This window comes from Quercus suber, unplaced genomic scaffold, assembly GCF_002906115.3.
Source record: "Quercus suber isolate HL8 unplaced genomic scaffold, Cork oak 2.0 scaffold_710, whole genome shotgun sequence".
Lineage (NCBI taxonomy): Eukaryota > Viridiplantae > Streptophyta > Magnoliopsida > Fagales > Fagaceae > Quercus > Quercus suber.
The window spans coordinates 202358-217284 of NW_027070151.1; the positions used below are offsets into that span (position 1 = coordinate 202358).

Sequence of the window (14927 nt, forward strand, 5' to 3'; positions counted from 1 at the left end):
GGTAACAACAAAAATAGAACAAAAAACATCAAAACATGTCAAACAAGAGGCAGCAAGCAAAGCAATGGTTCCATTACACACTAAGCTTTTTTGACTTTCAAGTCCAAGGATATGCGAAGCTAGTTGCAAGGTTTTGAGCTATCTGGCCAGAGATCCTTTTAGTTCAACTCAACTCCGTAGAGTTTTGCCAATAACCCATCAAGTTGAAAAAATCAAGCTTAAGAACACACCACAATATAAAGCATGACCACGTAAATAATAAAAGCGCTAAAGTTCTTATAGATAACTCAGAGGACATGCTCTGAATAAAAGGTTCACATAGTTTCTACCTCTCTGATTAGAAAGAGAAGGGGCAAAAGAAGAAGGAAAAAACTAAGAAAAGAAATAAAAAAGGAAAGCATTTTCCCATGTTTGCCATCAATTTCCATGAAGATTGAAGTCACCAATCAAGCTCAGATGCAAAGCATTCTTGCAGTCAAAAGCTGGCTTCAACCTCAAAACACCAGATAATTACCTGTAATAATCAGAAGAAGGCAAAGGTATCATAATCATGTTTCATCAGGACCAAAAAATTTAAAAAAAAAAAAAAAAAAATAGAGCATTGTGCTGAAATTACAGTGCAATAAAGATGGGGACAGCCAAATAATGGTGTAACTATCGCAGTTTTATATTCAGGAGTAATCAGGACATATTTTGTTTAAGAGACAGAAAGAAGCTTCTGTTGGATTCTTTGGTAAATAAAATACAAAACTTGCTTTTTCAACCAGTTGTCTAGAACTGTAAGCAGTGATCAGTAGACAAGATTTTGAGGGGAAATATGCCAAAGCACTAGGTGAGTGCCAAAGAGCAGAACAAATTGAGCTCTCAGAATTTCATTAAGTAACCAAAGTCACATTGGCATTTTGAATAAACAAACAACAAAGAGGATTTGAGGTAGGTATCATAGAAAGTATGGGACCAATAGAACTGCCAGAAATCAACCTTTTGACATTTCTCATCTTTGCCAAACTAAACCTTAATAACTCATTGACAGAAAGGAACTGAGTCATATGTAAAATTTTCATCCATGGGAAGTGATAACATATATATATATATATATATACACTAAGTAACAATTAAAGGAAACATATGAGTTTGTTGAAAAGCACTAACAGACTAAAAAACAAAAATGTAAGAAATAAAAATTATGCGGCCAGTATAAATTTATACTATTACAGCATAACGAACATCAATTACAAAGTCAAGGCTGGAGGATACTTTTGGTGTACAAAGCCGATGCATTTCCACTGATCACATAACATTTCACCTAATCAGTCAATACATCAAAACAAAATTTAAAATGGAAGTTCAAGCCTACTTAGCATTGATACAACTATTTGGATATGGTAATACTTAAAAAATTAAGATATATGCGTGTAAAGAGAGAGAGAGGGAAAAAACCAATGGATGTTTTCTTCAGCATGCAAAAGTAATTATTGTCAATCTAGTGTCAATTACCAAAATCACCTTGAAGAAAAGAAATAGATAAAACTGATGTAAGGTCCATTTATTGACTTCAAACCAAAAACACCTCAACTTTCTCACACCTTCCAAATCATTTTTGCCAACCCAGACTCAACTGCTTCTTTCAGTTTTATCTCTTTAGTGTTCTGCCAAATTAACTTTTTTCCTTTCATGGATAAATTATAAGGAACCTCAGATGAGAAAGGAAAAATGGGAATTAAATTAAAGTAAGGTGAAAATCTGGTTCTCTAATCAATGAAATTGAGTTGGGAAAAAGACTAAAATAAAATCCTTATCAGCCAAACAAAGCTTGAAGCAAGTACAAACTCAATGGTACCAAACCTGGTGTTGGGTTTCTTCTTGTTCAAGTCGTCTCTCTCCCTGTGTCTCTGCCACTGTGGATCTCTTTATGTCTTCTTTTATTTTAACCAAAACAGCAAGAGAGGAACAAAGAGGAGCAAGACGATTGGAAAGAGAGGAAAATGAGAATGAGCCATAGGCCCTTCTCTCTCCCTCCCTCCTTCTATCTGACTCTCTCTTTGATACAATCAAGGTAATACCTCAAAATGGAGAAAAACAAGAAGAGAAGTAAAGAGGAGGAAGAAAGAGAGTGCTCGCCCCTTTTGTATAGTTGTGTTTTTTAGAAATTAACCATCAACTCCCAAACATTTTCTATTAACATTTTTACCCCTTCTGTATCCCCCACATATCCTTTGACATTTCTCTAGTATCATATATCTGGCATATACCTTATTATTTTCACACAAATCATATTTAGGTGCAGTTACCTTTGCCAAATGTTTCTAATAAAAACATTACCATATATCTGGCATATCCCTCATATGTCAGGGCCCCTTTATAAGAATTATTTGTTTTATATTGTTTATAGCTTATACAAGAAAGGACCAAACCAATCTCTTAACCTCAGTTCTGATTGATAAACTAGCTTTTGCAATTGTGGAAACTAAAATATCACCAAATAACCTAAAATACTCACGCATCAGCCCAAGGAGAGGGAGATTCTAAACCGTTCATCACCATATATAAACAATCTAACAACCTACGCAGACAGCTACTAATGTTCATTTTAAGGGCATAAACTTAATCTAATACAGAAATCTGAATATGAATTCCTGTTCTACAAGCAGGTTGACAATGCATTCACAAAGCAACTAATCCATGTCTACAAATTCAGACCAATCTCCTACAAACTAAAAGCAACCAATTGAGAATGCACAATGAACAGTGAGTGGAGCCTCTTTTTAGGAAAATAATGCAAAGATGACATTTTCAAACCACACAGACATAGTGCATGCCCAGGCACATAGAGCATAAAAAGGTTCCCAAATAATAGAGAAGATATCTGCATGAAACAAACATGTAATGAGGTCATAAAGCCCATCCTTTGCACTAAATGTAAACCAGAAAGCAAAATGTTTATTAAGCAAGAGATATGAAAGCATGTATGTTCAGTTCCATTTCCAATAAAAGATTCATCAGGAAATAAAAAATGATACCTACTATGTTTGAACTATGGCTTTCTCCCTTCTGACAGGTTTGGTTAGGTTTCTTTGTTATCCTTAGTCTTCTGGCCGGTCAAGTTTCCCTCCTCACATATACCTTTTTCAATGTTCCCTACGTCCAGTTTAACCTTCAGAGTTTCTGGATCTTCCTCCCCAAGATTTTTTGGAAATATATGCAGTGCACCATCAGACGACTCACAGGCCCCTTCACTTGCTGCTTTCAGAAGAATTTCTGTCCCATCGCAACTTTTCACAGTATCAGCATCCCTGGGCCCTTCAACATTGATTTGTTTCCCTGTCACTTTCTCTTCAACTTTATTAGGAAGACCAGGGACATCTGCATTTGCTGCCAGCTCGTCCATATCATTTTTCACACCTTGAGGATTTGAGCTTAAACTCAAACTAGTTATAGCATCTTTGGAGGCCATTATATCTTCTATCTCAGTCTGCTTTTCTACTTGATCATCTTCTTTCTTCTTGACATTGAAGTCCGGTTTCTTACATTGGGCTTCAGCCAACATTCCACATTCTTCTTCACATGTTTCCCTTGCGTGAGAATCAATCTCCTCATCCCCCTCTTGATTATTAATTTCCACAGATTTGTCAAAATCAATATCACCGTGCATTATATTGTTCTTAGTTTCATCATGTTGTGAAACAATTTCCTTGTTTGCATCAAGGTCCTCCTCGTTGCTTTTTCTCCTGCTCTGTGACTTGGACCTTTTCTTCTTAACACCTATGGGAGCCATTCTATCCTTTGGCTCTGATTGCTTTTCCACTTTCTGAGCATCCACCATTTCAATATTTCCACACCAAGTTTCAGTACTGCCCTTGTTACCATCCAGGCCATTGACTTTCTTTCCAGAACTGGGTTTGGTTTTCAACTTGAAACCATCAGCAGGCTTAATTTCAAGCTCAAACAACTCTTTCTTCAAATCCACAATCTCGTCTTCATCGTCTTCATACCGAATCTTATGCAGCCTGTTCTTTTTATCAAAAGCTTTGATGCATCCAATGAACCATTTTCGTGACCCTGACCAATAAACCTTAACTCTTTTGCCAACGATCCTTTCATTGTCATCATCAACCAAATCTACCATCCGAAAAGCAGGCACCTCCTTTCTTGGGCGAAGCCTAGACGAACTTATCACCGGGGATGACCAAAATGCCTGTGCTATCTCACCATCTGCTCCCCTCTTTCGCTTCACTGGAGTAGCCATGTCCTGTTTACTCTCTTCCATCATGATGGTATGTGTGTCAATTTTTTCCGCGGTAAGTTTGACCCCACCTGCCTCACTTTCTCTTGCTGCAGACTTCTCTCCCTTTGACTCACCACCAGAAACCTGTCCAATTACTTCATTCTTCACAGCCCCTATCTTCAGATTATCATCTACATCACAGTCTTTCAAGTTGCTGCTTTGTTTGGCCACAGATTTCTCTCCCTTGGACTTATCACCAGCGACCTTCCCCCTTACTTCATTCTCCAAGGCCCCCATTATCAGATCATCATCTACAGTAACATCATTTGATTTTCTATCCTGTTTGGCCACAGATTTCTCTACCTTAGGCTTGCTACCAGCAGTCTTTCTCATTACTTCGTCCTTCAGAGCCCTTATTGTCATATTGTCTACAGAAGCATCATCTGATTTGCTCTTACCTCTGGTATTTTTTCGAGCTACAGGTCCTGATTTCTTATTGTTCCCTTTCCTAGCCATATTGAAAAATCAGATTGCACAAACAGCAAACCTCCTAATACAAAGAATTGTCAAGGCAGCCCCAGCAATGAAGCACTGGATTAAATATAAATCCTGCAAAAAATCAAGGAGTGATCAGAAGATTGTTACAAACAAATTAAAGATGAGAAAATTGTACAAAAGTTTCAGAATGGGAGGCAGGAGGTCAAAAGATGTAATAACAAGAATAAAATATAAAGATATAAATTGCAACAGATGAGACACATACGTGAGAGATGAAGACTCTAAACTCCAACCTTAAAGAAAACCCCAAAATACTAGCAAACTTATTTGTCATTTGCAGCCAGTTTAGCACAAAGTTCATGAATTTATGTACTGTAGAAAAGCCTTGCAGTTGCAGCTCAGATAATTTACATTGATTTTTAAAAGTTAGAATTGGTAATCTGGTTTATTTCAAACAAAATCCATGTGTCCTCCATGAAAAAAGAAGCCTTGAGAAGCTACTTCTCCCATTACCCATTTCAGCCTCTGGTTCAAGAGATTCCAAACCCCAGAATGCATTAATAACAGAAAAGTTTCAGTCCCTACCTCATTAGATTTAGAACTTCCTAGATTGAGATTATGCCCAAGAATCATCAAATCACCATTCATATGAAGTTAGAACTTGTCAAGCTATATGCCACCCACTAATCTTATCTGCCTCTGTAATCCCATTTCATAACTTTCCTTCTTGTTTTGTGTGTTTTAAGGAATGAGTATTGAGTTTCAGAATAGTTGGTGGGTGGTTGCATTTTGTGCTAGTTGACAATTTGTGCTGGATTCATTTGTATGAAAAAATTCAATAAGAGCACTAAAATGAAAGCATTCAAAAAGATTCCCAGACACAAACAGGCACCAACTCATCCCAATTCAAAGACTTCCAATTAATTAGTTGCACCATGTTAGCTGCTACAATTAACCCAGAATTGTAATTATCTTATCTCATGTCAGCTGAGAAACAAAATACAGCAACCAACCTTAATCCCAAAATTTGGGGTCAGCCACATATATTCTTTTCTGCCCTTCTATTCTATTTGAACCCTTCTATTCTATTTGAAGACATACTCCCAGTTACCATAGGTTAAGAAAATCTTGAAACCTTGGTGACATCAAAGCATCAAGATAAATTTTTGATAATTCGATAATGAGGGTGGAGGGATTTGAACCCTAGATGTCTCTGTTGGAGAGGTGTCAGTTGAGCCATCAAGCCCTTGGCCAAAGCATTCAAGAGAAATTGAGAAGCCAAATTGAACAACTTGAATACCAACATCGGAAAACCTAAATTCATCACAATAGAATACTAGCAAACTATATGCAACCTCAACTATAGTGAGAAAACACCACATATGAAGAATCATAAATTGGTAAAATCAAAAGATTTAAGAAAAACCCATACACCAAAACTTCAATATTGATATCAAAATAACAAAATCCATCACCAAAGAACGACCAAATTCATCATATTCTCAGTTACCACAAGTTTAGAAATTGAAAAACCTAAATTGGTGACATCAAAGCATCGAGAGAAATTTTTTATAATTCGATAATATTGGGGGTGGGGGGATTTGATCCTTGGATGGTGCCAGTTGAGCCACAAAGCTCATGGCCAAAGCATTCGAGGGAATTTGAGAAACCAAATCTAACAATACTGACATTGGAAAACCTAAATTCGTAACAATAGAATACTAGCAAACTATATGCAACCTCAACTATAGTGAGAAAACACCACATATGAAGAATCATAAATTGGCAAAATTAAAAGATTTAAGAGAAACTCATACACCAAAACTTCAATACTGGTGTCAAAGTAACCAAATTTATCACAATTGAAGCCTAGAAATATACCTGCAACCCAAAATCATAAGAAAACCATGGATATGCAGGAGCAACCAAAGGTCAAATGGAAGTCACATAATAATATATAGCAGGAAACAGAAATGAGTTAGCTTATAAGGGTTTAGTTGGGATACCTCTTTTGTGCTTTTTTCTGGGGGCTACTGCTACAGACTGTCAGAAACAAGCTCAACCAAAAGAACCCGTTGTTGCCAAGAAGAAACTTGTGCCAAGCTCTACTGTTTCTAAACACTTTACCAATTATAACAGAGAATTCTATGTAGGGAAACCCAATTGCTGAACTGAGCTTGCAGATGAACCATGGTTTTCTTTCCTTGAGAGTGACTCCTTAAATAGTGCTCTCCATGGTCCATCCACCACTCCTAGAAAATGGAAAGTAAATAATGAATTTGCCAATTTCTAACCCAGATACCAAAGTAATTATGCCTCTTGAAGAAATTGTCAAGTAATTCAATTGAATACTACCAAAACACATTCAAAATTATAATCTGGCACCAGAAACCCCAGATATGAAAAATTATGAGGAAAAAAGTCAAATTGAGGCATGCAATAACGTCTAAATTCACCCAATAACGCCTAAAATTTGAAAAGGGAAAACATGAAAACCCCAAAAGCCAAAGTGGACCTTCCAGAAAGAACCAGACTTGAAATGCTGACACAAAACTAAGCAGAAAAAGTTCTTAAATTTGCTACACAAGTGGACCAAATAGACCATTACATATCACCCAAAAGTAAAACAAAACGAAAAAATAGCCTAATTTTGGAGCTACTTGGGGCCTTACAAAAAAAAAGAACCAAACTTGAAAAGCTGGCACAAAATTAACCAAAACCAAGTTCCTAAATTTGCTAAACAAGTGGACCAAATAGACCTTCATGTAATTACCCAACAACAAAAAAATTGAAAAAAGAGCCTAAGTTTGGAGCTACTTGGGCATCAAGAAAAACAAAGTGGGCCAAAAAGAAATTAGAAATAGCAAGGTATGATTGTATAATTGTACCTTAACCCAGAAAAGAACCCAAGTCAGGGCAACTAGTCTGTGTGTGTGCGTACTTCCTGTGGCCCTGAGTGGCTGAGTGTCACGGTGGCAGTGATGTGCTGTGTTGGGCATTAATGGTGAGAGCATGTAGAGCTGCAGAATAGCAAATCACAGCACTGACTATATGCCATGTCAGCTTCAGAATGAGCGGGAAATATTCCTGGGAGTGACACGTGGCTGTATTAGGTTGGATGCTGTGGCAGCTCACCCCTCCCTGGGGTACTAGTGGAAGTGTGACTTGTGTGGCTACTGGTTAAGCTAATGTATGGCAAATTCAACTTTGTGACAAATATGAAATATTAAACAAAAAAAAGTTCCTTGTTTTTTAAAGGATTAAAGAAAAAAGTTTAACCATGTGGTATTGAACTTGCAACAAGTAATCATATAATCTATATTATTAATAAATTTTAGCTAGTACTAAGGAATTGACCCAAAACTCATCCAATTTGTGATTGGGTTTTGGTGTGATAATAAGAATTTTTTGTCCAAAACCAATATCGTGGGTTCAAATCAAAGAACCCATCTCTAAGAGCATGGGTTCAAATCAATGACCTTTTTCAATCCCATTGAATTAGACAAATTGATATTATATATGTAATCATCTCCCTCGCATAGTGGTGAACTCTATAAACATGAAACTACTCTTATATAAAAGAATCATTACATCATATACTATATTGTATAACTACGACTTTTATGCACTAAATTATAACCAAAATAAAGTTTTGATAAAATTATATTTTACAAAACAAAGAGGAATGGTGGAGAGTGGCTAATTTTAATACACACATTCTTGAAAAACATACATATTAATACCTTAAATTACTATGATTCGGTTCAAAAAATATACGCATTTTTTCATAATGAATACCTTGAATTGGTATGATTCCTTCACTTTATTGAAGAATAGTAGAAACAAAAGGATTGGGAGAATCAATTCTATCTAGTTCCTGTGCACTAGAACCCGAATTTAGAATTTAGAATGAATAAGAAGGGGATTGTTCCCCCACCTAATTACACTGCAAGAGAAACAAAACAAAACTTTTCTTATGTCACAAATTAATATGATTGTCTTTCTTATTGTTATGTCATATGAATAATAATAATAAAATAATCCTTTAATTAACATCGATTCTTAACAATGGAAGAGAGAGTTTATATCTTGAATATCTACAATAGAAGCATTAAAAAATTCCAATTGAATTACAATTTATAAAACTTTTGACTACACATACTAAAATTATGTCCTTAAAACATTTGTTAACTGTTTTTGTTATTTAAAGGTGACTCTAAAATGCAAGTTAACATTTTCAAATTAAACACCTAATGGTGAATATCTTGGGACTTGAAGAATCCTACAATGGTGTTTGGATGGCAGAATTTAAACTTAGGTAGTTAAAATCCAAATACCTTATTTTGATCATTTACAAATGATCAATAATTTGAATTTAACAAAACGGTCAAGAATTTTAAATCTTAAAATTGGTGAATTTGAAATAATTTCTAAATTTATAAAAATTTAAAAATTCATCTAACATTTTAAATATTTATGAATTTTGAATTAAATATTTATGGATTTGAGCACTCATTCTTTTGGATGAGTGGACTCAGATCCAAATAGCCCAATACAATGAATTTGTAGAGAGTGAGTCAAAGAGTTAGGTTTTAGTGCGTGGACAACGGTTAATATGGTGTTTATGACAATCAAATAGAGATGAACTGAGTTTATCAAAGAAAGCTTGTTCTCAGGACAATCCGAGGAGCTTTGTTCTGGTAAATATTGAATGACAATGGTTGCAGGAATTGTTGAGATAGCTACAGTGCTTTCTCTTCTCCCTCTTTTCTCTCCTCTTCTTTTTTGATCCCTTCTTTGGAGGATTTCTTACATTATATACCCCCTTTCAGTTGATCCTGGCCCTCCATTTGTTGGTAATGTAGGCCGCTACCTGAGTGCTTGTCCTATCAGCCGTCCTCTTAAGCCTTCTGTGAGTTACAGCAACTAAGGTAGCAGTGTTCAGGGGTCATTTCCTCATTAATGCGGCCAGAATGTTAGTTGTGGACATTTAATACGAAGACGACAGTTTCTCCTTGAATTGCTCCTCCACCATGCCCCGATGGCGGGTCCATTGGATTCGTCCTTCTTTTTTGTGGTGCTCTGCGAGGTTGCCTTTGATGATGTGCTGCTTCTCCCTTCTACGGTCTTGGTTGACCGAGGACAGGATTGTCCTCGGCTATGCTCCTCGGCACTTTGAGCTTTCTTTGTTCGTCCTCGGACATCCCTTCCTCCTCGGCGTAGACCTTGGGCTCGTTACGAAATGGGCCGGAGTCATCGAATTCTCTGGCCCCACACAAACCATAAAGAATATTTTTTCATTTTCATCTCTTTTTTTCCCTTTTTTAAAATTTTTTTCCACTTCTTTTTCCTTCCTTTAAAAATACTGCTAATTTTAGAGAGTAATTATAAATTTGACTCCCTCTTCACAATATTTGTATTGTGTTGGAACTAAACCTCTTGGCTCCTATCATAGATTCACAACACAAAATTGTGAGAGCATGTATATGAAATTTTCGATGAAATTTAGGATGTGTCTACTAGAATTTTTCTTGAAAGAGAGGGAAAGAAAGAACAAGCACAACTTTAGAGGTTTACGGGCATGTAAGAAATTTCCAACCCTTCTTCTCAACGTGTAAGCCTACCCCATATAAGAGCTCGGAGTAGTTTGCACAATAATTTTCCTTCAGCTAAACAATTATTGTATCAATCTCAACATCCAAAAACATTGTGCTAATTTCAAAGAGAGAGAGACAAAGTGGGGAAGATGGGCAAAACTTTTGAGGAGCAAACTGCAGAATGATGCTACGTAACGTGAACGTTTCTAACCCGAATCTCTTCTTTTTTCCACCAAACAGTGTTAATGTCAGAGAATCTCAGTCCTCTGTTAAACATTGTGTTGTGTTAATTCAAAGAGGAAAAGAGAGTAGACTGGCACAACTTTTGAAGAGAACAGTATAATTGTGGAAATTTCCAACCAATTCTTTGCCCTACCAAGCACTCTGAGAGAAGGAGAGGACAAACAAGTTTGGCATGGTGTATGAAATTTCCAACCCTTCGTTTGACGTTTTAGGAGCATATTGCAGATCATGCGTGTGTAGGACAAACAACCTTTGTTATTGCATAAAAGAAGACAAACTCCTTCTTATTATATTGCTTTGTGACCATTTTTTTTTTTTGCTGAATATTGTGACCCATTCATTATAAAGTTCTTTTTACATTTCTTTTCACAAGCTTTTTAAGTAAATTTTACATTACTTTTTGACTAGCTATAAATATTTTTATTTTACATTACTTTTTGACTAGCAATAACGGTTTACATCATTTAATAAAGAGTTAAATAAATCTTAACTGAAACTCAACTCGGGTTCCATATAAGATAGAAAATTAAATGATCTTAGAATTTTAATAATCAGCTTGATTCAGTTTAGCACAATTACAACCTATCTCACAAAACCTGAAAATACTTTATTATTGCCCATGTTATTCAAACAAATTTAAACATATTTTGAGGAGGACCTGAGTTTTAAGTTTCAAGAAGTGAAAATCACAACCGGCCTATCATTTTTCCTGGGATATATTTATGATGAAATTACCCATTCAAAAAATTCTCCCACAAAAGTTGGTATACACCTTGTTTAACAATAAAAAAACATAGAAGGGATCCTAACAACATGACATCTTCACTGAACAGTATTCTTAACCTCAATTTTAGCTGCTAATCTACCTCTTATAGAAATAATAGCTTTCGTAAACTCCACTTCACCTCCCATTTCAGCATTGAGAATGCTTTTATTTATTTATTTTTTATCCCTACAGATATGAACTAATTTAGTCAAATTGCCAAAGCCACATGGCAATCCTCCTCATATTAGATTGATGGACAAGCAAGGTATTCAAGGTGCATCCATCAAGCTTCTAATCATGTGAAAGAGCGGTGTCAAGATGGTTGAAGGCAACCACAGTGAATACCACATGATATCGCTCAAATATAGAGCTAGCATAGTCTTGGAACCAAAGTGATAACTACAAATGACCATAATCCAGTGGCAACAATCTGAGCTGGAATTCCATGAATCTAACCGTTTCAATGTGCTTTTTGTTGAAGCAGTAGCATTGATGATGGAACATAGGGGTGACAATTTTTATCCATATCCATGAACTCACCTATTACCCACCTAATTTGCATAAGTCTTAACCGAATTCATTTGAATAATTGGGTTAAATGGGTAAAGACCCATTAGGTTATTTAATTATATGAGTCTTAATGGATAAACCCACTAAAACCCATCTAAAATTTAAATAAAAACATAAAATCTAAATTTCTAAAAAATGAACAAAATACCCCAAAAACTCAGAAAATGACCAAAATACCATCGAAACAAAAAAAAAAGACCAAAATACCCTCAAAACCTAAAAATGACCAAAATACCCCCAAAATCCAAAAAATGACCAAAATACCCATGAAACCCAAAAAATGACCAAAATACCTTTGAAACCTGAAAATTACCAAAATACTCACAAAAACCCAAAAAATGACCAAAGTACTCTTGAAACCTAAAAATTATCAAAATACTCCTGAAACCTAAAAATAACCAAAATACTCCCAAAATCTAAAAAATGACTAAATTACCCCCGAAAGCTAAAAATTACCAAAATACACCAAAAACCTAAAAATTTACTAAAATACTTCCAAAACCTAAAAAATGACCAAAATACTCCTAAACATATAAGATGACCAAAATACACCTAAAACATCTAAAATTACCAAAATAGAGGTTTATGTTACGAGGGCATTTTTGTCATCTTTTAAGTTTTAGGGGTATTTCATTAATTTTTATATTTTTTAATTATTTTAGTAAATTTATAGATTTCAAAAATATTATAGTAACTTTTAGGATTTAGGGTATTTCAATAACCTTAACGACAATTGTCGTAGTCAAGCCTAGCCAACTTTCCATGTAACTTCAAACCAGTGTTTAGTAAATTGTCATTGGTTGATTGCTTTATTCGTATAAAATGAAGTGTGAACTGTGGACCAGCTTTATCCAGTACACACTTTTTTTTTTTTTTTAGTTTGTTGCGTTTTTCAGTTTGAAATGTGTGGCTATAAAGTATGCTAAAAGGGGTATATGCTAAATTTTAGCATCAAAACACCAAAAAAGCAACTCTATCAAAACTTTCAAATTGTAAAATTTTTGGCATACTTGCACATTGAGCTTGTATTAATACAAGCTCATTGTGGCCTGAATTATAAAAAAATTAGTTTTTTATTTTAATGTTGGTAAGTTAGTTGACTGGATGTTTGTGTTAAGTTATTTTATTATTATTTTAATGAGTAGTTTATATTATTTAAATGAAATGATAAAAATATAGAAGTTTTAATGTTTGATGTATTTTAAAATAGGATAGTATAATAAATAAAATAGATTTTTGAAGTGTTAAATGCTAAAAATTTTAACATTTTTTTTTTTTGGAGAATGAAAAAAAAGAAGGTCTTTATGGTCATATTACATCCCCGACAGGGAGCCAGTAGCCTCGGTCGGAGTAGCCTGATCTCGGAAGCCCTTCTGTACCACTGTGTGGAAGTCACCTCACATTTGTAAATACACTTCACCATTAAATTTAACCACCAACAAAAACTTGCGGACAATAGAACTTGAATCTAAATTTGTTGCACCGCCCAAGTCCAAGTCCAAGTCAATTTGTCAACACATGAAAAACAATAGAGTACCATGGAAGTTTTATTTATTGTTTTTCTTTGTGAAAGAAGTAAACGTGCTGACAAAGTAGAACAATAAAAAGACGAGTCTTTCTTTTGGTTATTTCCATAATTTTTATATATTTTATTTATTTCGGTAAATTTTTAAATTTTAAAAATATTTTGATAATTTTTAAATTTTAAGATGTTTTTATGAACAATTGTCGTAGTTAAGCCTAGCCAACTTTCCATGTAACTTCTTTCTAAAAAAGAAAAACTTTCCATGTAACTTCAGACCAGGGTTTAGTCAATTGTCATTGGCTGACTGCTTTATCCGTATAAAATGAAGTGTGAACTGTGAACCACTTTATCCAGTACACACTTTTTTTTTTTTGTTTTTTATTTTTATTTTTTAGTTTGTTGTGTTTTTCAATGTGAAATGTGTGGCTGTAAAAGCTGGGTTACTACCGTACGTACAAGTCGAAGTCAATTTGTCAACACATGAAAAACAAGAGAGTACCATGAAAGTTTTATTTATTGTTTTTCTTTGTGAAAGAAGTGAACGTACTGACAAAGTAGAACAAGACGAGTATTTTTCTTTCTTTAAGGCCACGTCTACTGTCTTTTTTAAAAGAAAACAAAATACACGTGATCTTGGTATATTTATATCACAGAATTCACTATTTAATTTTTATAATTTATTAATCTTAGTATTTTTTTATATAATTTTTGTTATTTTTAGTTTAGAGTTAATATTTTCTAGTTTTTAGATGTTTTTAATGTTTTTTAGTTCTATTTCTATCATGGTTAAATATTAATTAAAACTTATTTTAAAATATATTTTCTTATTTATCAAGTTTTACTAAGTTTTTAAATAGGTCTTTAAGTTTGTTTTGTAAACATTTTTTAACTTTTTTTTTTTTTTTTAACAATTCAAATTTAGTTTAGTAAAAATTAAACTTTTTCTCTATTATTTTATGATGAATTGGATATTATTTTTTAAAAATAGACGTGTGTTATGTTTCTTATAACTTTCACACTCACAACATCAATTGGGGCCAAAATTGGTAATTAACCCCAATTGTCCAACTATATAGTTAGTAGGCACTGATTCAAAATTATATTATTTACTAACATCTTGAGTTTAAAAGACTCGATTTAAGGCTTATAAATCGAGTCTTAAAGACTCGGTTTCCTTGTTTTGATCATGTTCTGATTTGGCGTTTTTCCATGTGGCGTCCACTTTGAAATCGAGTCTCTAATACTCGAGCTATATCTCGACACTTAGAGCCTCGATTTTTGTTCTCTGAGAATGACGTGGTTGATCCACGTGGAAGCTACCTGGAAATCGAGTCTCTACATAAAGGGCTTATTCAAAATTCATAAGTCACATACACCAGACCACTCTCACGCACCTCCACTCTTACTCACCCTCTCCACTCTCTCTCAATCTCCACTCTCATGCACCCTCTCCACTCTCACTTGGTCTCCACTTTCTCTCAGTCTCCACTCGTCCTCCACCAA

At 34.5% G+C, this 14927-nt stretch overlaps 1 protein-coding gene across 3 annotated transcripts; it reads right to left on the bottom strand.

Moving 5' to 3' along the window:
* Positions 1-256: 256 nt before the first annotated feature.
* Positions 257-7827, bottom strand: LOC112027633 (sister chromatid cohesion protein PDS5 homolog E). Of its 3 annotated transcripts, XM_024060288.2 has the most exons (4): positions 7612-7827; positions 6730-6975; positions 3021-4834; positions 257-514 (listed from the first exon to the last, which is right to left on the bottom strand). In XM_024060288.2, exon 3 carries the CDS (start codon positions 4739-4741, stop codon positions 3065-3067), a length of 1677 nt encoding a protein of 558 aa, XP_023916056.1. In that variant the 5' UTR covers positions 4742-4834; positions 6730-6975; positions 7612-7827; the 3' UTR covers positions 257-514; positions 3021-3064. The 3 variants fall into 3 exon arrangements, with proteins under 3 accessions (XP_023916056.1, XP_023916058.1, XP_023916057.1); XM_024060290.2 differs by lacking the exon at positions 7612-7827 and having other exon boundaries at positions 3025-4834; positions 6730-7583; XM_024060289.2 differs by lacking the exon at positions 7612-7827 and having other exon boundaries at positions 6730-7583.
* Positions 7828-14927: the final 7100 nt, after the last annotated feature.